Source organism: Corythoichthys intestinalis, unplaced genomic scaffold (assembly GCF_030265065.1).
Source record: "Corythoichthys intestinalis isolate RoL2023-P3 unplaced genomic scaffold, ASM3026506v1 HiC_scaffold_26, whole genome shotgun sequence".
In the NCBI taxonomy this organism is placed as follows: Eukaryota; Metazoa; Chordata; class Actinopteri; order Syngnathiformes; family Syngnathidae; genus Corythoichthys; species Corythoichthys intestinalis.
The window spans coordinates 2,110,135-2,134,550 of record NW_026651595.1 but is presented as its reverse complement, the minus strand read 5'-3'; the positions used below and the strand labels follow the sequence as shown (position 1 = coordinate 2,134,550).

At 39.9% G+C, this 24,416-nt stretch overlaps 1 protein-coding gene across 2 annotated transcripts in view; it reads right to left on the bottom strand.

Moving 5' to 3' along the window:
* Positions 1-24,416, bottom strand: part of LOC130911314 (lysine-specific demethylase phf2-like) — a 173,696-nt gene that overhangs the window by 72,085 nt on the left and 77,195 nt on the right. For both annotated transcript variants that reach the window (XM_057829196.1, XM_057829195.1), the window contains 3 exons: positions 13,247-13,360; positions 8,611-8,717; positions 1,583-1,761 (listed from right to left, as the gene is read on the bottom strand). In XM_057829196.1, the coding sequence (XP_057685179.1) occupies positions 1,583-1,761; positions 8,611-8,717; positions 13,247-13,360 (400 nt within the window). The remainder of the gene's footprint in view (positions 1-1,582; positions 1,762-8,610; positions 8,718-13,246; positions 13,361-24,416) is intronic.

The window sequence follows — 24,416 nt, the reverse complement described above, 5'->3', positions numbered from 1 at the left end:
TGGTGTGGCACACTGATTGACAAGAAAATTTGAAAGTGGCACTCCACACCAAAATGGTTGCTGACCCCCGATATACAGTAATTTGTGTACAGTAAATTGTAACTTGCTTGTAACTTGCGCTGTAATTTCTGAGGGAGAGAGAAGTCGATCTGCAGCAGTCCGATGCGTAGTCATTGAACGCAATTTTGTTGTCATCTGGACTTGTACAGTGTGTCAATGAGTATTAAAGCTATCTGTATCTGTACAATATCGTAGCGTCTGCTACTTTGGACCAGTTCTGGCCCAAAACTGCTGAACTGGCAAGTGACTCCCGACTGAGTTTGGGCAATTGTTCAAAAAGATAGCGGGGCGGATCCGTTTTACGAACTTGGGCCGAAATTTGCAGTCCATCTGGCCCAGGTCTGCTTCAGTTATATTTTGCTATCCTTGGTAGGCTTGTTTACTAGCCTGTCACATCACAAATAGAAAATATAACTAATCTAAGACGTCAAGACCCCAGCACTGAAAGTCCCAAAAAAACGCCACAATCTTTCTATAAAAAAAGTAAGATGTACTTACGTTTGGTCATGGAAGCACACGAAGGAAAGTTCTCCTCACACACACACCTAGCATTTGGCTGCGGTCAATTTGAAGGCACGCCGCTCTCTCAACGTTGAGCATTTACAGTATTTACATCGTATTCATGTTACACATGTATGTTTCTGAAGGAAGTTTTTTTTTTTTTTGTCACCTCTGGATAATATTGAGAATCCAACTGAATGTAAAAGAGGTAGCGGGAGAGGGAGAGCGGTAGCGTTTCGCCTTGATTATAATAATGGTTAAATAAGATTGACATACCGCTCGCCTACATACTGCAACCCTCTCTGTCTGCTTCTGGATGAAATTCATTTAAAAAAAAACCCAAAACAGACAAAAAACATTTAATTAACAGATAAACAGGTCTATTGCCAGCTGTTGTAGTGCTGAATGCAGCCTTTGGCACAAACCTAAGAACCAAACAAACCATGACACAGGCAATGTTTATATCATACACACTAACACTTATTTCAGCTAGACAATGTCAAACCATATTCTGCACTTTACAACAGCGTGGCTTTCTTCATAAAAGCGTGGATGTACTAGATTGGCCTTACTACAATCCAGACCTGTCCCCAATGGAAAATCTGCGGTGCGTTATGATGCGAAAAATATGACAATGGAGGCCGCACACTACTGAATATCTGAAGCTGTACAGCAAGCAAGGATGGGCAAGATTTCCATCTTTAAAAATCAACAAATAATGTCCTCAGTTCCCAAAAGTTTACTGAATGTTGTTAATAGAAAATGTGATGTAACACACCAGTAAGCATGACTCTGTCCCAGCTTTTTTGGAAAGAATGGCAGCCATAATACTTTAAGTGAGTGGTTATTTGCTAAAAAATAATTAGATTTATCATTTTGAACATTATATATCTGTTTTTTTATTGTTTAACACAACCTTCCAACTTCATTGGAAATAGGGTTTCAAAAATGCTATTTTAAACTTTTCAATAAAGCGGTCAAATATTCACTTAGTCACCTGCTGCTACAAAACAGTACTCACAGGAAAGGTCTCTCTTTATGGTGTTCTTTTGCCGTCGAATTGGAAATTCCTCAATCTTCAGTTCACCTTCATCTGAGACATATTCATACTCATCTCTAACTGGCTTGGGTTTATCCTCTTTTAAGTTTTGCGTTGTCCCAAAAATACTTGTGTCAGTCTTCATTTTTGATGTCTTTGAGCTAAACAGGAAACCAAAGTACAAAGAGAGGCTGTTTAGCTAGACGCTTGGTGTATGGATTAAAAGAGTTTGAACAACTCTTTTCATACAGGAAAGCCAAATTCACATAAATATATCAACATTGATCTCGCCATGCCATTTTGCGTACAACTACATATATTCATTCATTCATTCATTTTCCATGCCGCTTTTTCCTCACGAGGGTCGTGGAGGTGCTGGAGGCTATCCCAGCTAACTACGGGCAGTAGGCAGGGGACACCCTGAACTGGTTGCCAGCCAATTGCAGGGCCCAAGGAGACATACAACCATTCACGCACACACTCCTACCTGCGGACAATTAGAGTGTTCAATCAGCCTACCATGCATGTTTTTGGGATGTGGGAGGACACCGGAGTTCCTATGGAGGTAGATGTGTCTTTATTATTCAATCAAAAAAAAAGTTGCTTCAATCAAATAAAAAGTTGCTTCAATCAAAATATATATATATATATATATATATATATATATATATATATATTCAATCGAAGAAAAAGTCACTTTAATCCCAAAAAATGTGTTTAAATGCAAAAATAAATTTGAAACTCAATAAAATATATTTGAAAACTATTTTTTTTTTTTTTTTTTTTTTTTTTGATTTGAGTCAAGTTTTTTTTTATTGAAACAACATTTTTGATTGAAGTCATAATTTTGCGTTTGGACCACATTTTGGCTAGGACATTTGTGTCTTTATTATGCAATCAAAAAATAAGTTGCTTCAAACAAAAAAATATATATTTTCAAAAGAAAAATCATTTCAATCAAAAATTTAAAAAATTCAGTCATACAAAAAAAGGGTTGAATGTGAAAAAATATTTGAGACTCAGAAATACGCATTTGAACGCTTTATTTTTCATTCAAACTGTTTTCTTTGATTGAAGCAATCCTTTTTGTGTTTGAGCCATATTAGGGTTAGGACATTTGTGTCTAAATCATTCAATCGCAATAAAAGTTGCTTTAATCAAAAAAACTATTTTTAATCAAAGAAAAAAATCATTTGCAAAAATATATATTTTTTGAAAATATATATTTTTTATTTGAAATATATATATATATAAGTGTCACTTTTATTGAAAAGCAAGAAGTTTTAAACTTTTTTTTCTTTGAGTGGAAAAAGTTTTGAAGGCACTTTTTTTCGATTGAATCATTTTGACACAACAAATTCTTCAACGCTAGTTCCGGTGTGTTTGAGTGGCAGGTGACTCCACCAATGGCATAAAAGTATGAAGCAAGAATAACGGCCACCAGGGCTGCATCCAGCCATCGGCGACTTCCAAGTCGAATCCAAGCCGAATATAAGACACCGATACGGGGGTGTTACATCCGCATTTCACCGGAGTACCCGCGACGGTACATTGCCCTGTCGCGGCACACTGGTCGGACCCTGATATCAACCCCCAGGCCCGCGAATGACACGACACTCATTGAAAGCTGGAGCGACGGGGCTTCCGGTGTGGATGCCGGTGACTCGCCAGTAGTCCACTCGCTTACTTGGCAGGCTAGTGTCAGGCCACTCGCCGACCACTCCCGTAACGGCGCGTCGCGGACACTCCGGTTGGAACCAATTGCCAATCGTCACGTCAGGGCAGCGGGTTAAGTTCGCCGTGTTGAATCACATTAAGCAGCAGGGCACCGTACTCCGGTGAAATGCCGATGTCACACCCCCGTACCGGTGCCCTTAAATTCGGCTTGGACTCCAGTAGAGTCCGATGGCTGGATGGAGCCCTGATGGCCATTATTCTTGCTTCATACTTTAATGCCATTGGGGGAGTCACCTGCCACTCAAACACACCGGAACTAGCGTTGAAGTTGAATCTTTGTGTCAAAATGATTCAATCGCAAAAAGTACCTTCAAAACTTTTTCCACTTCAAAAAAAAAGTGCGTTCAAAAGTTTTTCCACTAAAAAAAAAAAAAAGTTTAAAACTTTTTGCTTTGCAAAAAAAACCCTAATATGGCTCAAACACAAAAAGGATTGCTTCAATGAAAGAAAACAGTTTGAATGAAAAATAAAGTGTTCAAATGCAAATTTCTGAGTCCCAAATATTTTTTCACATTCAAACCTTTTTTTCTACGATTGAATTTTTAAAATTTTTGATTGAAGTGATTTTTCTTTTGAAAATATATATATTTTTTGTTTGAAGCAACTTATTTTTTGATTGCATAATAAAGACACAAATGTCCTAGCCAAAATGTGGTCCAAACGCAAAATTGCATGACTTCAATCAAAAATGTTGTTTCAATCAAAAAAAAAAAAAAACTTGACTCAAATCAAAAAAAAAATTTTCAATCAAAGAAATGAAGTTTTCAAATATATTTTTTGGAGTTTCAAATTTGTTTTTGCATTCAAACACGTTTTTTTTTTTATTGAAGTGACTTTCTCTTCGATTGAAAATATATATTTTGATTGAAGCAACTTTTTATTTGATTGAATAAAAAAGACACAAATCTACCTCCATAGGTTCCCGGAGGTCGAAGGCCGGGATTGAGCCTTTGATCACAGAACTGTGAGGCGGACGTGCTAACCACTCAGCCACCGTGCCGCCATTACACATACATATTTTTAAAATACATTCAGGCTGAGCACATCAATAGTTTAAACAGGCTAGAATTACATTCCATTTGCAAGTCAGTCAAAATCAAAAGAATATCATGTTAATGTTTAAGAAAACAGCTACATATAAAGAATCATTTTTCCTTCATACATGGACGCTACATCCCCGCTGTTTCACTTAGGTTCACAAAATTTATCTTGTAACAATACTCTAAGGCAGGGGTATAAAACAATATCTGGTTCGAGGGTCACATTCACGGCCATTAGAGCTGAAGTGGGCTGGACCAGTATATATATATATATATATATATATATATATATATATATATACTGTATTCTCAAAAGTTATTTAAAAGACACACACATATCCATCACTGTTAAAATTGTGCAATAAAAATAGTTTTTGTTGCAGTTTGCCCCTCCAGTGTTTAACTCGATGACATTAAAAGGGAAGAATTCCAGCAGAGGGCAGTCAGTGGTAATTAGTAGTCAAGACTTGTTAACTTTATGGCGTGAAGAGTTAGAATAGATAATTTAAAGGGGGTCAGTGGAGGAAGTGATCATACAATTGTTTTACCTATCACCCCTACGGTTGCCCCGAAGTGCAAACACAACGGCAAATTCAAAAACATAACGGCAACCCCCCCCCCCCCCCCCCAAAAAAAGCGGCAAATTCAAAAACGGCATATCAAAAAACACAACGGAAAATCACTTAACAAACGACAAATTAAACACAACAGCAAACACATCACAAAAAACAAATTAAAAAACGTAACGACAAATCGGAAAGCACAACGGCAAATCAAAAAACAATATTACATTAAGAAACTGGAAAAGGTAGGTGCCAGTCAAAAAGTACACTCATCGTTGATTGGACAAACCTACCGGAAAGGGTAAGTACTGATAAACTAGTATGTTATTCTGCTTCTTGAAAATGAGCATTACCGAAGACGCAAAGGTGGCTTCTGCTATAAACTAATATTTTTACTTGAGACATACTGTACGTATGAATTAAAATATTGAAGTATGACTTCATACGTATGTTCCGAATAAAAATAATTATTTATATGAATGAATATTATATTGTTGAGACACTTGGAGTACCACAGGTGCTGCGATGGGATGGTGTGTCAGCGCGACTTTCCTATTGGTGCGTTCGATGTGGCAACACGACGCTCCGATCAGTTGGATTCGCAGGCACATAAACGTGTGGGTTAACTGACAACATGATTGTAAATAGCGTAGCTTAACAGAAATAATATGCTTCCCTGAATCAAATACAAGAGTCAAACTCACTTTTCACACATGCTTTATTTACACTGCACTTACCCGTGTCAATGGAAGCGTTGCGTTGCCACATCGAACGCACCAAAGGGAAAGTCATGCTGACACACCATTGCAGTGCCAGCGGTACTCATACTGATGCTACAATAAAGTATTCATTCATATAAATGAATATCTTTTATTCGGGACATGCCTATGAAGTAATATTTTACTTCAAACATACGTGGCGAATAAAAATATTTATTAATAGCGGCAGCCACGTTCGTGTCTTTGGTAATGCTCGTTTTCAAGTACCACGACAGAAGCGGAAAAACTTCCAAGTTCTTCAGTACAGTACATACTAACCTTAACAGTAGATTTGTCCAATTAGCGATGAGTGTACATTTTGACTGATATTCACCTTTTCCGGTTCCTTAATGTAATTTAGTTTTTTTATTTGCCATTGTGTTTTCTGATTTGCCATTGTTTTTTAATTTGCCATTGTGTTTTCTGATTTGTCGCTGTATTTTTTTATTTGCCGTTGTTTTTGCATTTTCCATTTTGTTTTTTGATTTGCCGTTGTGTTTTTTGATTTGTCATTTTGCTTTTTTGATTTGCTGTTTTGTTTTTTAATTTGCTATTTTCATTTTTTAATTTGCCGTTGTGTTTTGAGCTTCAGGGCTACCATACACACCCTATAGTTGGCCTTGTATTGTTCTTCTGTAGCAGCAAATAGCATTGGTAGGTACCCTATTCAGTGATAAAATCGCCAAAGTATTTGATGAAGTCTGACAAAACGGCTTGCAAACTTTGCCACTCTTTTAAAATATCCAACAAATCTATGGAACACGGATGCCAGATTAAGCAGCTTCCAACCCTATTGGGTTATTTTCTAGCATTATATCAAGACTCTGGGAGTAATAGAAATTAATTAGGTGAGTTGATCCAATTTGGGCTGCTTCAGACAAAATTATGCTGCCCCTAAGAAATATCAATTAGCATTGACATGCCAAAGTAAGGAAAATATATATTAAAAAATCATATAGGAAGGGAGAAATACAGTATTGATTGGTTTTAACCAGTGATGTTTTGGCAGCTCTTTTAATTTTAGTCTTAATCATATTGTAGTCATTTCAAGAATACTCCTCTCCAGGCTTGCTTGTATTGAAACACATGGTAAGATTTGTTTTCTTATTTTGGTAAGAGAGAATGTGCAATGTTGCTTTAGCCTTAAAAGGTCTGTGCTGAGTAGTCATGACACTAAATGTGACTCTGTAAGCATAGCATTTGCGTTAGTATTTAGCATTGTGAGCATCATCTTAAACCAGACATGTCCAAAGTTCGGCCCGGGGGCCAAATGCGGCCTGTGGTCAAATTTTATCCGGCCCCCAGCCTCTGTCATAAGATCAATAACATCTGGCCCGCACACAGACTTAATAAATTGGTCAGCAGTACCACCACCAGCATATGAAGTAGCTTACACCCTAAATGCTCCTCCTCATTTACCCAATAAAAGGCAGCAGCACTCAAAGCAACATTACCCCGTGTGACCCTTTACTCCCAATTTTCTAAAATGGCGACAATCAACCAAAAAAGTTGACTGCGACGGCCGACGCTTCAAGGATAGGTGAAAATTGGACTATTTCTTCACTAAAATACACAACAACCATGTCTGCCTCATTTGCAAAGAGACAGTCGTTGTTTTTAAAGAGTTCAATGTGAGGCGATATTACCAAACAAGACACGCTGACCTGTACGACAAGATTACAGGCAGCGAGAAATTGAAGCAACTTGAAGCTAGTTTAATTTCACAGGAGTAGTATTTCGCTAGAGCCTTAGAGTCGAAAGAGAACGCCACAAGGCTAGTTGCGAGATTGTTGAAATTATTACCGTATTGGCCCGAATATAAGACGGCCCTGATTATAAGACAACCCCCTCTTTTTCAAGACTCAAGTTTGAATAAAAGACTTTTTGAAAAACAAATTAATTTTTATACAGAAAATAATTACAGTGATGAATGATTATAACAGTACATTTGAGAGAAAAAGCATGTTATTCTGCCTCATTCAAATCTTAATATCAGAACATTTAAATATGTAAACGAAAGTGCAATCACATTCGTAAATGAATGGCTTCTGGTTTTTGAAATAAACCAATCTATTGTGATTAAACAACAAAATTGCAATAACTGCATTACCCATCAAAGTGAAGTCTAACTAACTGTAGTCTTGAAACAAATCTGAAAGGAAAAATATTGCAAAAAAAAATAATGCAAACTGGTTAAACTTGAGAGTAGCTGAGATCTGTCATGACAGAACATTGCTTCAATGATATCTGGCGCCATCTAGCATCGTGAACGGGCATAACGTCTAGACCACGAATATAAGACAACCCCCACTTTTTCAGTCTTATTTCCATGCAAAAAACACCGTCCTATATTAGGGCCAATACTGTAATTAAAAAAGGTAATGAGGCAAATGTGACACACAGAATGGCTTGCTAAACTTTGCTTAAATATATTGTTCTATGTAAAGGTTGTCAACCAAGGTTGGCCCCCCACATTTTTACCACACCAAATCTGGCCCCCTTTGCAAAAAGTTTGGACACCCCTGTCTTAAACTCTTGGACGTTTTTTTTCCCTCTACATACACTTCGTGGCGTCCAAATGGATATAATTAATTCAAAATAATGTACTGTTTTCTTGCTGAGCGTGTATTATCATCTTAAGATGGAATTGTCCTAGTAGATGCTGCAATATATGCTCGCCTGTCAACGTTCATTCAAAATTGTTTATCTATTTTAAAACTTTTTAATCTTACATAAGAAAACATTTTGAGTAATCTTTGACAAAAACTAGATGGAGATGAACCCATTATGAAATGACTAAAGTACAACTATGACTAAGTAAGTAAGTCAAGTAGTAATTATTTTCTTCCAAAAGACTACGACTAAGACGAACATTAAAAGGGCTGCCAAAAAAAACCCTGTTTTGTACGTACCCCAAGATTTTCTGGGCCAGTGTAAAGCTGAATTTATTGCCAAAAACTGACGTTCTGTCAAATTTGCAGTCCTCTTCCATTTTTAGCAGGGAGTCTGGTCTACTATTCTATAAGGCAAGAAAAGAAATATGTCACATAAGCATACAAATATTGATAATGACAGACAATTAACAAACTGTGTGCTATGATAGGAATATGCAATTAAGGGGAATAGGATAAAACAAAAACTAGTGTGGCCAGGTAGTGGCATAGACTACAAGATACTTGACGAGTCACATGAGGTATTGTCCGCGCACAGGTAGGGGGGCTGTGTGAGTCAACTTCATTTATTAGAAGTCGATGGGGATGATTCTCATACATAATTTTGAACTGAACTGTGAAATTACCTTCAAAATGTACGAAATCTGGACCACATACTAACAACAAGGATTGTCTCAGGACTGATTTGTTCGAGGACTCAAGGTAATTATTATATTTTTCGTACAATGCATGCATTTTGAAACGTCGTGAAAAAAATCAATGGGAGCAATTGGCGTCATTCTTCGACAAATTTATGTATAATAACTGCCCGGTTTTTGCTTGTAACCAAGAACTGAGACTTTTTTTACGTCCATATCTATAAAGAATTTAGTAATTTAAGCATTTATTCACAAGAATTTTGAACGGAAAACGCCATTGTGGGGCAGACTCCTTATCATAACAAAGCTAACAGACTAGTTTAATTCTCCGACAGATTTAAGTTAAAGTGAACTCACGCTGCCCGTTTTTTTCTTTTAACCAAGAATCGAGACTGTTATCCAGCAGTGTCTTACAATTACAAAATGTACTGTGAAAAGTTATTGTTTTCCTCTTCAAGACAGATCTAGTCAATTATTTAGTGTACATATGTAAACATTGTACTTGCATGTTTTTTTTATTGGTATTTTTATTTTAAGTCAAGAAAATGTTCTTGTTATTTTACTTAATCAGAATGTGTACTGTATTTTTGTTTAGTCAAAAGAAAACTCTTTACCACCTTCGACCTGCTTTTAGTCGACTGACGTTAAAAAATGGACCTTGTATGAAGAAATTTGTATTTGAGGACCCCTGCCATAGACTCTTAAATGGGCTGAGGTCAGGACTGATTCAATAAACTGCTGAGAAGCTGGGAAAAGTTACAAAAGTGTATCCAAATTTTAAAACGGACAAAGTACTGTTGTCTCTTTTCGAAGGAATAGCTGCTACGTAAAGATGACTGCAAGATCACAGTGCATACTACCTAATAACGCATAGACAGACTACCATATGGAAGGATCAGGCCAGTAGGTCAGACCCAGACCCCCTACACGACAAAAAATAGTGGAAAATAAATGGAAAAGGAGTCTTGCATGACAGCCAACAGCTTTATTGTCCAATGGGGATAAGTGTGTGTGTACGTGTGTGCGTGTGTGTGTGTGCGTGCGTGCGCGAGAGAGAAATAGTGCATCTGTGAGGGACTGTGTTTGGCAGCTGTTGAGCCAATCAGATTTGTGTATATCTACACATTTCTTTGGCCATTTTGTTTAAATACCTTTTATTTTGTCTCTATATACCGTGTAAAAATGCTGTCTCAAGAGCATGAGAGCGCTACTAGTTCACACTTATGCATGCAAAATTTTATACCATCAAATTAAAATGATCTCCAGTTTTTCGTGGTCTATCGGTGTCAAATAAAAACTAGGTAATGTTGACGACAGCGCTCTATGTGATTAATCACGCCGGCGTGATCATAGTACTTGAAGAGGTTAAAGATTGTGATTGTTGCGCTGCTATATAACCCCTGAATTTTCATAACTGTTGGCAATGTGACAACAGGCCTTCCAATCAAAGTACTGGGTTGCTTATATATAAATGTAATAAACATCAAACATGAAGAGTAGGCATCTGAGTCTCATTTCCACAGATGACAATTTTTGTAATTCATTAAGGATTGCGTATTGTGAAAACGGTGAATGCCCGTCCTGTTATATGTGGGAAGAACTGTAATCGGTGTGCTGATCATTATTTAAAACAACATTTTGTCAACGCTATTGCTTTCAAAGGAGTCAAGATTAGTTATTAAATGCCAATGTTCATTTAAATGTATCCCCATTGAAAAGTAAATGCATTTTTGTGCCAGCACAGACCAGGCTGCATTATTTGAAATTTTGTAGGATGGTCTGCACCTGTTTAGTGTAGGTGGACCAATGCAGCAATGGTACATGCAACTGACAATTTTTCAATGAAGAGAAGGTATAAATTTTGACGCATTGTAGACTGTCGTTAGGCTGACAGATACACAGCCTAGCCATCAAGTGAAGTAGATGTCACTGTGTTTCATTCATGACTATTTGACCAGCGTGCATCGAACGCAGCGGCTCCATTTCACTGCTGAGATGTCCATAAAGTCAAGTGATCAGCCTCATAGGTCTTACGTGCTTCCTCAACCAAATGTGCATCTACCTTTCACTGAGCAAACAAAATCTTCCTGTCAGGTATAGAGGACGAGCTGTGCCAAAAATGTCACTGCTAGATGGGATGGCATTTAGACTGGTTAATGGGTGCAAACATGTGCTGGTGATCACTCCCTTATCTGGTGCATTTGGTCCTCTTTTCAAAGCACAGGTTTGCGCTTGTCCATAAAATTACCGAAATCTGGTCCAAAACACCTCTTTGTCTAGTGCAGGCTAGAGTTCTAGATTTGCAGTTCTAGATCCAAGCTCCATGAATGCATCACGAAGATGGCCCCAAGAGATGAAGCACTTAGTGAATGTCTCAGGCACTGGAAACTGGAAAAATAGGAGTTGGAGGAACCACCATGGGAGGAAAAACCTCTGCATGGGATGTACCACCGACAGATAACTGAAGTGGCAGATCTGAACAAGTCCTACCAATGGTTAGAGAGGGCCGGACTGAAAGATAGCACAAAGGCACTTATCATGGCAGCACAGCAGCAGGCCTTGAGCAGGAGAGCAATAGAGACCCAGATATACCACACCAGACAGGATCCCAGGTGCAGGCTGTGCAAAGAGGCCCCTGAAACAGTGCAGCACATAACAACAGGGTGTAAGATACTGGCAGGAAAAGAATACATGGAACGCCATAACCAAGTAGCCGGTATAGTGTACAGAAACATCCGTGCAGAGTATGGACTGGAGATCCCTAGATCGTAATGGTTCCCCACGGAACACCTCCCAAGGTGGTGGAAAATGAGAGGGCTAAGATCCTGTGGGACTTCCAGATACAGACTGATAAGATGGTTGTGGCCAACCGACCGGACGTCATGTAGTCATCCCCAACGTTGGCAATATCAGGAAAAAGGAACACGAGAAACTAGAGAAATACCAAGGGCTCAAGCAAGAGCTGGAGAAAGGCTGGAAGGTGAAACCAACAGTGGTGCCTGTGATTAAGGCAGCACTGGGAGCAGTGTCCCCCACACTGAAGAAGTGGCTCCAGCAAATACCTGGAAAAACATCAGACATCTCCGTCAAGAAGAGTGCAGTCTAGGAACAGCAAAGATACTGCGCAGGACCCTCAAGGTCTGGTAGAGGAACTGAGCTTGAAGATAAACAGCTACCCACCTTATCAGGGGAGGGACGGACGGACGGACGGACGGACGGACGGACGGACGGACGGACGGACGGACAGACAGACAGACAGACAGACAGACAGACAGACAGATAAAGCTGTCATCTTTTGTGTTGTCTGGGGATTTGTACCCCTGCCAGGGTCACACATGGAAAACAGGACGTAGGTGAGGGACCAGACCAAGTAAGGCTCAAAAGAGTGCTCATGGGGAAAATTACAGCGGGTCATTGAGGGGTGTAATTGGGAGGAATCAACCCCAGTCCGATCAGAACCCGAGCAGTTTTGGATTTCTTCACTCCTGACAGATTTTCCACGACAAACACCATGTTCAAGCATAAGGGTGTCCATACATTTGTCCATTTTGCTGCAGCACGGCATGGTGCGGTTGGCAGCTTCCCATGCAGCCTACAACCACTGCTTAAAAAATTGTTGAAGAATTTTCCAGTGGAATTACACCAGACCAGATCCGATGGATTTGGTAAGAGAGATCTGCACAGTGAAATGTGCATTTAGAGACCTTTTCCCCTGAGGGTGATCCAAACCATGCCGGATAAGCAGTCTACATTGTGTCAGATGTCCTCTTTGGGGAGTTGTAAAAGTGAATCTTTCGCTCAAGAATTTTTCTCTTGCAAAAGTTCTGACACTATTGCTGTGCCAGTCCATCTATAGCAGTGTATACTAATATACCAAATTCCAAAAAACGTGAGGTGCAGTCTGCACTGACGCAAAAATGCATACAAGTTGTGTTTTACACCAAAGTGTATGGGAACAGTCAAGGGAAAAAGGCTCTATGCCTTTAACAATGTTCAGTGTAACTCACCGTGATTACCATGAAATAAAAAATCACAATCACTTGGAAATACGCAAAAAAGAGATTTTTTTTTCCTATTATTGCCACAATTTATCAGTTCACTGTTCCAACTTTATAAATAACAACGGGCATGATACTGAGTAATTTTTTTTTACCACTACAAACCTCATTCATGTTATTTTGCTTGTCAAAATGATCTAAAAAATGATTAAAAAAAAAAAAAAAAAAAAAAAATCTCACCTTGTATTTCCATTTTGCTTCAGTCTTGTTTTTATTCTGCTCTCTAATTTCCAACTTTTTCACATCATTTTGCTTTAACGTTTCTTTTTCTGACATCACAATATTCTTCAGACCCTGGAAAAAAAGGGAAGGTATCGGTTTTACTGATATATTATACAACCCCAACCACCACCCCTTGTGATACTTGCGGAATGCAAGATTGCAGGTCATATTCAAAAATTACGGTACACTCGTATAATAGTAAAATGAATTTCTGACAAACAACAGATACAATGGTACCTCAATATACGAAAGCTTCGGTACACGAAAAATTCATTTTAAGTAAAGTTTTTTTTAAAGCTATTTTCGCGTCATATTACGAAAATGTATTCATCACAGATAAGATAATACGTACCGTTATAGATATTTCCCACTCGCAGCATGTAACTACATTGGTCCCTCATTTTCCATCCAAATGAAAATCCGCAAAGTATAGGGGGAGCTTATTTATATCATTTTTTTTTTTTTTTCCCTCCATTTTTAGTGTGTTCAATGTATTTATTTAGGAGTTAACAGCATTGGAAAGAGATACATATAAGACAGGTTTTTTTCCTCCTTTTTTTCCCCAAAGTATTAAAAAAACAACCTTTTATGTACAGTATATGGCGGAAAACACTCAGGTGACTTGAAGTTCCGCTGTGAGATCCCCAATTTGGCCAACTTTCAAAATTGTCTGATATGCATGTGTGATACATCATTGGAAAGCCTAAAATCTCAATTTTCTGGGGTAAGAACAATTTTGAACAGGATGGCATTTAAAAAAAAAAAAAAAAAAAAAAAAAAAAGTTTTTTTAAACAGCAAAACCCTATCTCGAGGTGAGATCACGCCAAAGCAGAATTACAGACGCCATGACTTTAACGAGATATTATCTCATACTTACCATGTTTCGATCCAAAAACTCCATGTAGCATGTATCACTGAGTGTCAAGACACAGCTGTGAATGGCCACAGCTGGATTTTTGGGGGATTTTATGCGTGAAACATGGTAATATAACAAGGGTCATGATGCAGAAATCGCAGACATCAAGGAGTGGTCGAGATGTTCTTTTTCATATACAGTGGGGAGAACAAGTATTTGATACACTGCCAATGGGTTTTCCCATTGACTGTGTATCAAATACTTGGGGAGAACAAGTATTTGATACATTGCCAATGGGTTTTCCCATTGACTGTGTATCAAATACTTGTTCTCCCCACTGTATTTACCCTTTTAAATGTTTTTTTTTCTCAATTTTTCTTTGGCTCGATTATCTCAAATAATGGGGAAAATGCAACAGTAACAAAAAAAAACAAAAAAAAATACAATTAAGCGATAGTTATGATGTAGATATCCGTGCCTTTTTTACAGACGCCATTTTTTTCATTGTGACGTCATTTGTTTAAAAGTTTAAAATATGAATGTATATATGAAAAAAAAATTTAAATTCGTTTTTTTTCCAAATGAAATAGTGGACTTCAATTAATGATTCTAAGCTAAAAATGACACATTTTGAATAATATAATTAATTACATTTGTTTTATGGCTGGGTTGAAACAAAAGCGGTTGCGCGATGTCTGTAAACAGGTTTCCAGGGTAAAATGGACGAATTAAAAATAGTTGGGGGCTTAATGCGCCACGAATCTGCTATGGCAGCATCTAGACATATTGTTCTATCAAACACAACAGTCCTTTTGTCTTAAAATACAGCAGTTTCTTTTAAAGAGGAGTCCAAGAGCAGTAAATGCCTTTTCAGTCTTGTCTGTTTTCCACTATATGTACATTTATATAAATGTTTCTTAAGCACTGCAAATGTAATAATTATGATATAAATTACATAAATATAAAAGAAAATAACGATTTGTATATTATACACAAATATAAACATTTTTAAATAAAATACTGTATTTTTTTTTCAATTGAAAAAAATCCGAGATGGACTGAGGGCACAAAGTTTGAAGGGCGATATAGTGAGGGATCACTGTATGTTTGACTACAAATGTAAACGAACGAAATATACACACAATGTGCTACACAATGCTCATGTATACGAAACAAACAAACAAAAAAAGAATATAACATACAAGTGATGCTTGCTCACTGTGCTCAAGGCACAACAGCAAGTTGAAATAGCAAGCAATGGCGCCTGAAGCTTAGTTGTCTTACAGCACGATGTGCTTGCGCTGACCCTGAGTAGTCATGTGATAACGTCTGTAGAATGAGCTAGAACCTAAGCGCCACTAGAAGGCGAAAAAAAGCATTACAAATAAAGTCAGGCAGAGGACTCCAAATGTAACATTTTTTTTGTGTTTTTTTTTTTTGTTAAGGAGAGCTTGGAACGAATTAGGCGATTGTAATGTGAAATGCAATTCATGATACCAAAAATCATGATTAGAAAGCCACTTAGGAGCCGAATACATTTTGTATCTTGAGTACCACTGACTTTCTCATCTTTGTAAAAGCACAATTTCATACAGCTTAATAATGTAATGGGAGTGCGTGGAATGTGATGCATATGGACAAAAAACACAATGATCACAGAAATACCTGACAAAAGTAGAAGATAGATGCATTCAAGTATATAGTAATAAAAATCAGTAATTGTTTTTCTTTTGTGGCCCAAATAAAAAGTATATGCTGTAAATATGTCATACTTTAAAAATCTTGCTGGAAACATAGGAATTGATTTACCTTTTGACACACAAAATGGGTCAAAAGTGACCTGGCTAAATTTTCTTTGCAATTAGTTTATTTTAGCATTTGGCATTGAGAGACTCAAAATGTTACAGATGCTATTAGCTAACTGTTGACATATTTTATTTTGTGATCTTTTTTTTTTTTTTTTTTTATGTGCACTTGGAAATATTAGGTTAGATTAGGTTTTGTTTGGTCAAAAGAAAACCTTTCCACTTTCCACCTGCGTTGGACTTGACCGACATTAATAAATGGACCCATGCTTGTATGAAAAAAATAATTGTGGTCCTTCAAGATTTGTATTTGAGGACCCCTGCCCTAGTGCATGGCTGTTAGGACATTTGCTCCTGTAATGGTCATAGCAATGCTAGAGGAAGAACAATGCAAGGAAGATGAGTGGGCAGTATGTCCTGATCCAGTGTAAATTTGTGTTTTGGTTTTAATTACATAATAATATATGTAATTGGTTTTTGTTGGGGTTTTTTTTTTTTTTGGGGGGGGGGGTATCGTATCGTGACCTTGGCATATCGAAGGCCATTGTATCGTGAGCACGTAAGTGTATCGACCCATCCTTAATCCAGAATCTGACACTTCTGATGATTATGACCCAGAATATTGGCCACATTTTTGGGTGTGTTTTGGATTCCTTCTCGCCTACATGAAAAAGACTCCTCTGATATCATCAGACTCATCTGTTGAATCCTCTGTAGAGGAAACTATGATCCAGTCCTCCAGGTTGTGGATATACAATCTTACTGAAACGGGACTCCCCCCAATTCATTGCAGGCCAAGAAATCATACTTTCCGAGGTGCCCCCCAGGACCTACCTGTTGACCAAGATCAACAGCTGCTCTACCAAAAAAAAAGCCTAGTTTATCATCATGAGCAGTGTTGTTAATAACGGCGTTACAATATAACGGCGTTACTAACGGCGTTATTTTTTTCAGTAGTGGGTAATCTAATTAATTACTTTTCTCATCTTGGCAACGCCGTTACCGTTACTGAGGACGGAAAGGCATGCGTTACTATGCGTTACTATATTGGTCGAAAAGTCTGAGGGAGACGGACTCACCGAGACGACAGAGCAGCGCAGGAGCGGGGAGGAGGCAAGAAAGTTGTGACGCCAAGCAAAAGCGATGCTAGGTAGCTCCAATAATACACGTTGTAGCCGATAGCCGACAAACTACGCCCGCTTGTTATGGTAGATATGGTAGACATGGTAGATAGCACATGTACTGTATATAGATATAACTAGATGCAAAATGATGGACATGGCTCTAAATGCGTTAGTAGACAGCCGCCATCTTAAAGCAGTAGGCTTTTTAGGACGGCTCTGTTGTAGAGAACCTTCCTAGCGAACCTAAGTAACTTTTTATCTAAAATACTTCTAAATCGGCAAAATCTTGACTTGAATCTATCTTTAAATGATGAAACAGTTTTAAAACTTTCATATTTGAAAGTAGAGAGAAGGGAACTAATGGGAACTAACAAAAAACTTCACATAGTGTGGCCAATGTTTTTTTTTTTTTTTTTTTTGAGGAAAAAAAAAAAAAAGTAATTATCACCAATTACTTTGCCAAGTAACTAATTACTCTTACATTCAGGTAATTGAGTTACTAACGCAATTACTTTTTGGGAGAAGTAATTTGTAACTATAATTAATTACTTTTTTTCAGTAAGATTAACAACACTGATCATGAGTGATAACATCAATGAGGAGGTTCTCAAGTGCACCAACTTGCAGTGACGAAGAACAGTGACAGCAAAAGGGAATGAGTGAACAAACACTAATAGGGGTTTGGAGGATCGGATGTGACCTTGTAGAGGAGGCTTGAGATGGCCCATGGTTCTCCCTGGTGTAATAATGCAAGATGTTGCCATCATTAATTGAGAAATGAACTTCGCAACACAACACCATAATTGTTGGGTATTGATCAAGGAGCCGGGCAAAGAGCTTGTGAGAGGCACACAGAAGGCATAGACAAACTCCAAAAGCACGTTATTAAGGCAATGCCTAAAAAACAGGAATAGCTGGGCAAACTGAGCTGCAGTTTCCAAATACAGAAGCGTCAGCAGCCTGTGTTCCAAATGCACCAGACCTATGTGTAAGGAGCACAAACACATAGTGATCATTTGTGATGCATTTAAAATTTTGAGATGGCAATTTAAGTTCAGGTGATGTGTTCTGTTGTATTTTATTTTGTTTGGCTATATTTATCCCGTTTACAGTTGTAAATGGTTCAGGTCAACAACTGCTGGTACTTATTATATTTTTCGTACCATGAGTGAATTTTGAAACATTGTGAAAAAAATCAATTGGAGAAATTAGCCGCTCCACACCTCACAATATTAAAGTAAAATAACTGCCAACTGCTCGGTTTTTGCTTTTAACCAAGAATCGAGACTTGTTTTACGTCCATATCTATAAAGAATTCAGTGATGTAAGCATTCATTCACAAGAATTTTCAATGGAAAAAGCCATTGTGGCAGCCCCCTTAACATAACAAAGAGACAGACTAACATCATTCTTCAACATATTTACGTAAAGTAAATTCAAACTGCCCAGTTTTTTTGCTTTTAACCAAGAATCGAGACTCTTTTAGGTCCATATCTATAAAGAATTCGGGGATTTAAGCATTTATTCAGAAGAATTTTCACCGGAAGAGCTCTGTTTACATCAGGCGGCTGCTAGCTACATTCACTAACAGTATAGCATTGTACTTCAACATATTTACGTAAAGTAAATTCAAACTGCCCAGTTTTTTGGCTTTTAACCAAGAAATTAGACTGTTTTACGTCCATATCTCTAAAGAATTCAGGGATTTAAGTAATTATTCACAAGAATTTTTAACGGAAAAAGCTCATTGTTTTGTCACGGCAGCCATGTTGGACTTTGTCCCTCTAGATTTTATTTTAGACATTTTTGTATTTCTACGTCCATAATAAAAAAACAATCAGCTTTTACGTGTTTTATTTTATGTAATATTTCAATCTAATAACTTTCAGTGAAACGCCATGGTCCTACACCAACCCCCTATGCCGACGGCAACAAGCAGATCTTCGTCTACTTTGACCCCGTGCACCTTTGGAAGAACACCTACAGCAGCTTCCACAACAACGGCTCTATGGTGCTGCCCAGGTGTGCTGGGGCTGAAGTAAGTGGCCAGCATTATTCACTTTATTAAAAAGATGAATCAAAACACCTATCTTTCTAAAACAAACATGTTTTTTAGGAGGCTGAGAGGATGAGGACGGCCTGATTCTCAAGCCGGAAGATGCTGGCCAGGTGGGAGAACTACAAGTCCGTCAAGGCCGGCTACAAGTTGACCCAGAAGGTGCTGGCGCGCTCTTCGATCGAGTTCCAGAGCGTCAGGCTCATCATGGCGGTCATCAACACCAACACGGTCGCCGGGCTGAGGCTTCTCGCCATGACCACGGGAAAGGAGGAACACAGCAACACGGAGAAGGGTCAGGCGGTCCTCAAGTGGCCATCTCTCCCCATGGCCCATATGGCGTCCTTCGGAATGTCGCTGTGGGACTCCCTGATGTGCAGAAAGCACAATAGCACCTGCTGGAGTTCCTGGCGGTCCCTCTTCAACTGTTTTGGTGCAAACTTCTCCAAGGATGTGACTTCAGAAGCAAGAAGAACAAGGCCTTGGAGTGGATGACCGGCAGGAGAGGAAAAGGAGCAGAGTCGAGTAGGCATGTGCCGGTATGAGATTTTGACGGTACGATAACCGTGAGCAAAAATACCGCGGTTTCACAGTATCACGGTATTGCAATTATAGCTCCAAAATTTTGAGATGAATGGGTTTAAAAAAAAAAAAAAAAAAAAAAATTTCCATTGAACAGGATTTTTTTTCAAAACATATTTGCAGATTGGAACATGAATATAATGTGAGAATAGATAAATTAACAAAAAATAACAAATATTTTCTATAAAATTAAAATAAATAGAACCTAGACTATACTCACAGCCACAGCTCAAGTTGCTCAATATTAGAGTAAGAACAAGATAATTGCTATAAAAAAGTAAAAACACTTCTAAATAAAAATATATACTGTATGACTTTTTTGAAGGGGGGGGGGGGGGGGGGCGGCTCAAGTGAAGTTTCGCCATTTTCAGCCACTGTGCCAACTCTGGTCTACATGATGCCATGCCTTTGTGTTAAAAAGAACAAAGAATTCATAAGTTAATTAAAGTTAAGTTAGTTAAAAATGTATAAGTTAGTTTTATAAATTAGTTAAAATGTAAATATTGTTGAGGAAAGGTTTCATCTACAAAAAAAAAAGTGAGGAGTGAACCCTCCTTTCTCAATTAGCGATCTTTGACGCGATCCTTTTTCTTCCCCCTTTCCTTCCCCCACTCAAGCTTGTTTCTCACTCAGCGGCTGTGAGACATAAAATCTCGACGAAGCTGCTCTCCCAGCTTAGCCTAAGCTAACATTCGTCTATGTAAGTTTTAGTTTGTATATTGAATTTGAAAGGAAAATGTGTGTTTTGTTTTTGGCGAACTTTTTAATGGTGCTACTGCTATCCTGTTGAATCCAATCACACGTGGAAAAATACAATTGTACAACGTTTTAAATGTATTCATTTGTATATTTCACCACAATTTGAGAGCTCAATAAATTGAAGCAAAGTACGCCTTGTGTTTGGAGGGTGTGTTTTTGGGTTTGCTGGCTGTTTAGCAGAATAGCATCACTGACACTCACGGCAACAAACAGGGGAAGGGTGAGCGCTGCCGCACCAAGCCGCTTCAGCTGCATTTTGGCACATGAAAAATAGCAAATACCGTACTAAGGTATGACGGAAAATTTTAGTGGTTTTGAAACCGCGACGTTTTCACACCACGGTAAACCGTGAAACCGGTAACCGGCACATGTCTAGAGTCGAGGAGGGCAGAAAGGAGGAGGCGAGGAACAGGGACTTGTACAAGTCGAGGAAGCTGACCAAAAAATGCAAGGCATAAAAAAAGGCTATGTAATTGTTGACAGACAAGGCTCACATCCTGGTCACACCACATCGATTATTTGCACTGCCTGAATTATAGGACTATCTCATACGCATTTTATATTCATGTTTATTTAGATTTCATACTTGCACATCACTTTGTAGATTTTTACTTATCTTACCCTGCACTGTAAAGGGAGATGCTTCACAATTTCATTGTACAACTGTATAATGATAATAAAGGGTTATTCTATTCTGTACTAAGTTGTGATTGTATATAGAATTTATTAATAATCTATTTATATAGTTTATAATTGCTTCTGCATGTTTTCCTCAAGTATTAAGTTTCTGATGTTAAATTGAGTGATTTATTAGCTGTTGAAAACAGTAAATTAAAAAAAAAAAAAAGTTGATCCTGAATATATAGGTGATTATCTCTGCATTTGGTGATTTTTGTACATCTAGTATAAAATCTGAGAATTTTATAGCCATTTCAGGTTTTGTTATACTTATATAAAAATAATCGGGATTTTATAAGGGAATTACTTTTGAATTTTTTGATGTCGTTGCTCATGGAGACTCATGTATGGATAAGGTAGGCCTGTTCTGGTTTTAGGTTGGTAGCAGCTTTGGTTTTGAAAATATTTAATTTAAAGTTTTTGAAAATAGGCCCCCTACGGATCAGCCCCGTTTCCCGTGTCATGTCAAGTATAATGAAGTCTATGCTGTTAACATAAGTAGGTACTAGTGTGACAAAAATGAGTGATAAACATGTTGCTAATATGAAATGTATAAATGTTTTGTCCCGCTCATTGCTAATTATGAGAAACAAACTATTTTTTGTATTGTTAAGTAATTAAATTTTAAATCAAATTCAAAACGGTAATTTTTTTTTACCTTAGATCTACATATTGAAATTGTGCAATAAAAATAATTTTTGTGACATGACATAACATTACTAAGTAGCTAACATGATAGATAGATGGATAGACAGACAGACAGACAGATATTTGGCCGTGTTGTTTCTCGTTTTTAAGTCGCGAGTGGTAGCATCACCTTATCATGGTGGAGGGGTTTGCGTGTCCCAATGATCCTAGGAGCTATGTTGTCTGGGGGCTTTAAGCCCCCTGGCAGGGTCACCCATGGCAAACAGGTCCTAGGTGAGGGGCCAGACAAAGCATGGCTCACAAGACCCCTTATGATAGAAAACATTACAGGATTCAAGTTTCCCTTGCCCGGATGCGGGTTACCGGGGCCCCCCTCTGGAGCCAGGCCTGGGGTTGGGGCTCGAAGGCGAGCGTCTGGTGGCCGGGCCTTTTCCCTTGGGGTCCGGCCGGGCACAGCCCGAAAAGGCAACGTGGGTCCGCCTTCCCATGGGCTCACCACCTGTGGGATCCCCTGTCAGAAAGAGCTTCAACACCCACCTCCAGCAGAACTCCCTTGTCCCGCGGGAGGTGGGGGACATTGAGTCCCAGTGGACCATGTTCCGCACCTCCATTGGGGAGGCGGCAGATCGGAGCTGTGGCCGTAAGGTGGTTGGTGCCTGTCGTGGCAGCAATCCCCGAATCCGCTGGTGGACACCAGCGGTAAGGGATGCCGTCAAGCTGAAGAAGGAGGCCTACCGGGCCTTTTTGGCCTGTGGGGCTCTGGAGGCAGCTGACAGGTACCATCTGGCCAAGCAGACTTCAGCTACGGCGGTCGCCGAGGCAAAAACTCGGACATGGGAAGAGTTTGGCGAGGCTATGTAATACGACTTCCAGACGGCTTCGAGGAAATTCTGGTCCACCATCCGGCGTCCATTAACACTGTATATAGTGAAGATGGGGTACTGCTGACCTCGACTCGGGCTGTCGTGAGTCGGTGGGGAGAATACTTCGAAGACCTCCTCAATTCCACCGACACGCCTTCCTTTGAGGAAGCAGGGTCTGGGGACTCCGAGGTGGGCTCTCTGATCTCTGGGGTTGAAGTCACTGAGGTGGTTGGAAAGCTCCTCGGTGGCAAGGCCCCGGGGGTCGATAAGATCCGCCCGGAGTTCCTAAAGGCTCTGGATGTTGTGGGGATGTCGTGGCTGACACGCCTCTACAACATTGCGTGGACATCGGGGACAGTGCCTATGGATTGGCAGACCGGGGTGGTGGTCCCCCTTTTTAAGAAGGGGGACCGGAGGGTGTGTTCCAATTATAGAGGGATCACGCTCCTCAGCCTCCCCGGTAAAGTCTATTCAGGGGTGCTGGAAGGAGGGTCCGTCAGGAATTTGAATCTCAGATTCAGGAGGAGCAGTGTGGTTTTCGTCCCGGCCGTGGAACAGTGGACCAGCTCTACACCCTCGGCAGGATCCTCGAGGGGGCATGGGAGTTCGCTTAACCAGTCTATATGTGTTTTGTGGATTTGGAGAAGGCGTTCGACCGTGTGCCTTGGGGAGTCCTGTGGAGGGTGCTCCGGGAGTACGAGGTACCAAGCCCCTTGGTAAGGGCTGTACGGTCCCTGTACGACCGGTGTCAGAGTCTGGTCCGCATTGCCGGCAGTAAGTCGAATTTGTTCCCAGTGAGGATTGGACTCCACCAAGGCTGCCCTTTGTCACCGATTCTGTTCATAATTTTTATGGACAGAATTTCTAGGCGTAGCCGAAGCGTTGAGGTTGTCCGGTTTGGTGACCTCAGCATTGCATCTCTGCTTTTGCAGATGATGTGGTGCTGTTGGCTTCATCGAGCCGTGACCTCCAACTCTCACTGGGGCGGTTCGCAGCCGGGTGTGAAGCGGTGGGGATGAAGATCAGCACCTCCAAATCAGAGACCATGGTCCTCAGCCGGAAGAGGGTGGCATGCCTCCTCTGGGTCGGGGATGACATCCTACCCCAAGTGGAGGAGTTCAAGTATCTTGTTCACGAGTGAGGATAGGAGGGAGCGGGAGATTGACAGGCGGATCGGTGCAGCGTCTGCAGTGATGCGGACTCTGCACCGGTCCGTTGTGATGATGAAGGAGCTGAGCCAAAAGGCGAAGCTCTCGATTTACCGGTCGATCTACGTTCCTGCCCTTACCTATGGTCACGAGCTGTGGGTCGTGACTGAAAGAACAAGATCCCGGATACAAGCGGCCGAAATGAGTTTCCTCCGCAGGGTGTCCGGGCTCTCCCTTAGAGATAGGGTGAGAAGCCCGGTCATCCGGGAGGGGCTTGGTGTCGAGCTGCTACTCTTCCGCGTTGAGAAGAGCCAGTTGAGGTGGCTTGGGCATCTGGTTCGGAAGCCTCCTGGACGTCTCTCAAGAGGTGTTCCGGGCATGTCCCACCGGCGGGAGGCCCCGGGGTTGACCCAGGACACGCTGGAGAGACTATGTCGCTCGGTTGGCCTGGGAACGCCTTGGAATCCCGCCGGAGGAGCTGGCTGAAGTGGCTGGGGAGAGGGAAGTCTGGGCTTCCCTGCTAAAGCTGCTGCCCCCGCGACCCGACCCCGAACTAAGCGGAAGATAATGGATGGATGGATGGATGGATGGATGGATGGATGGTAGCA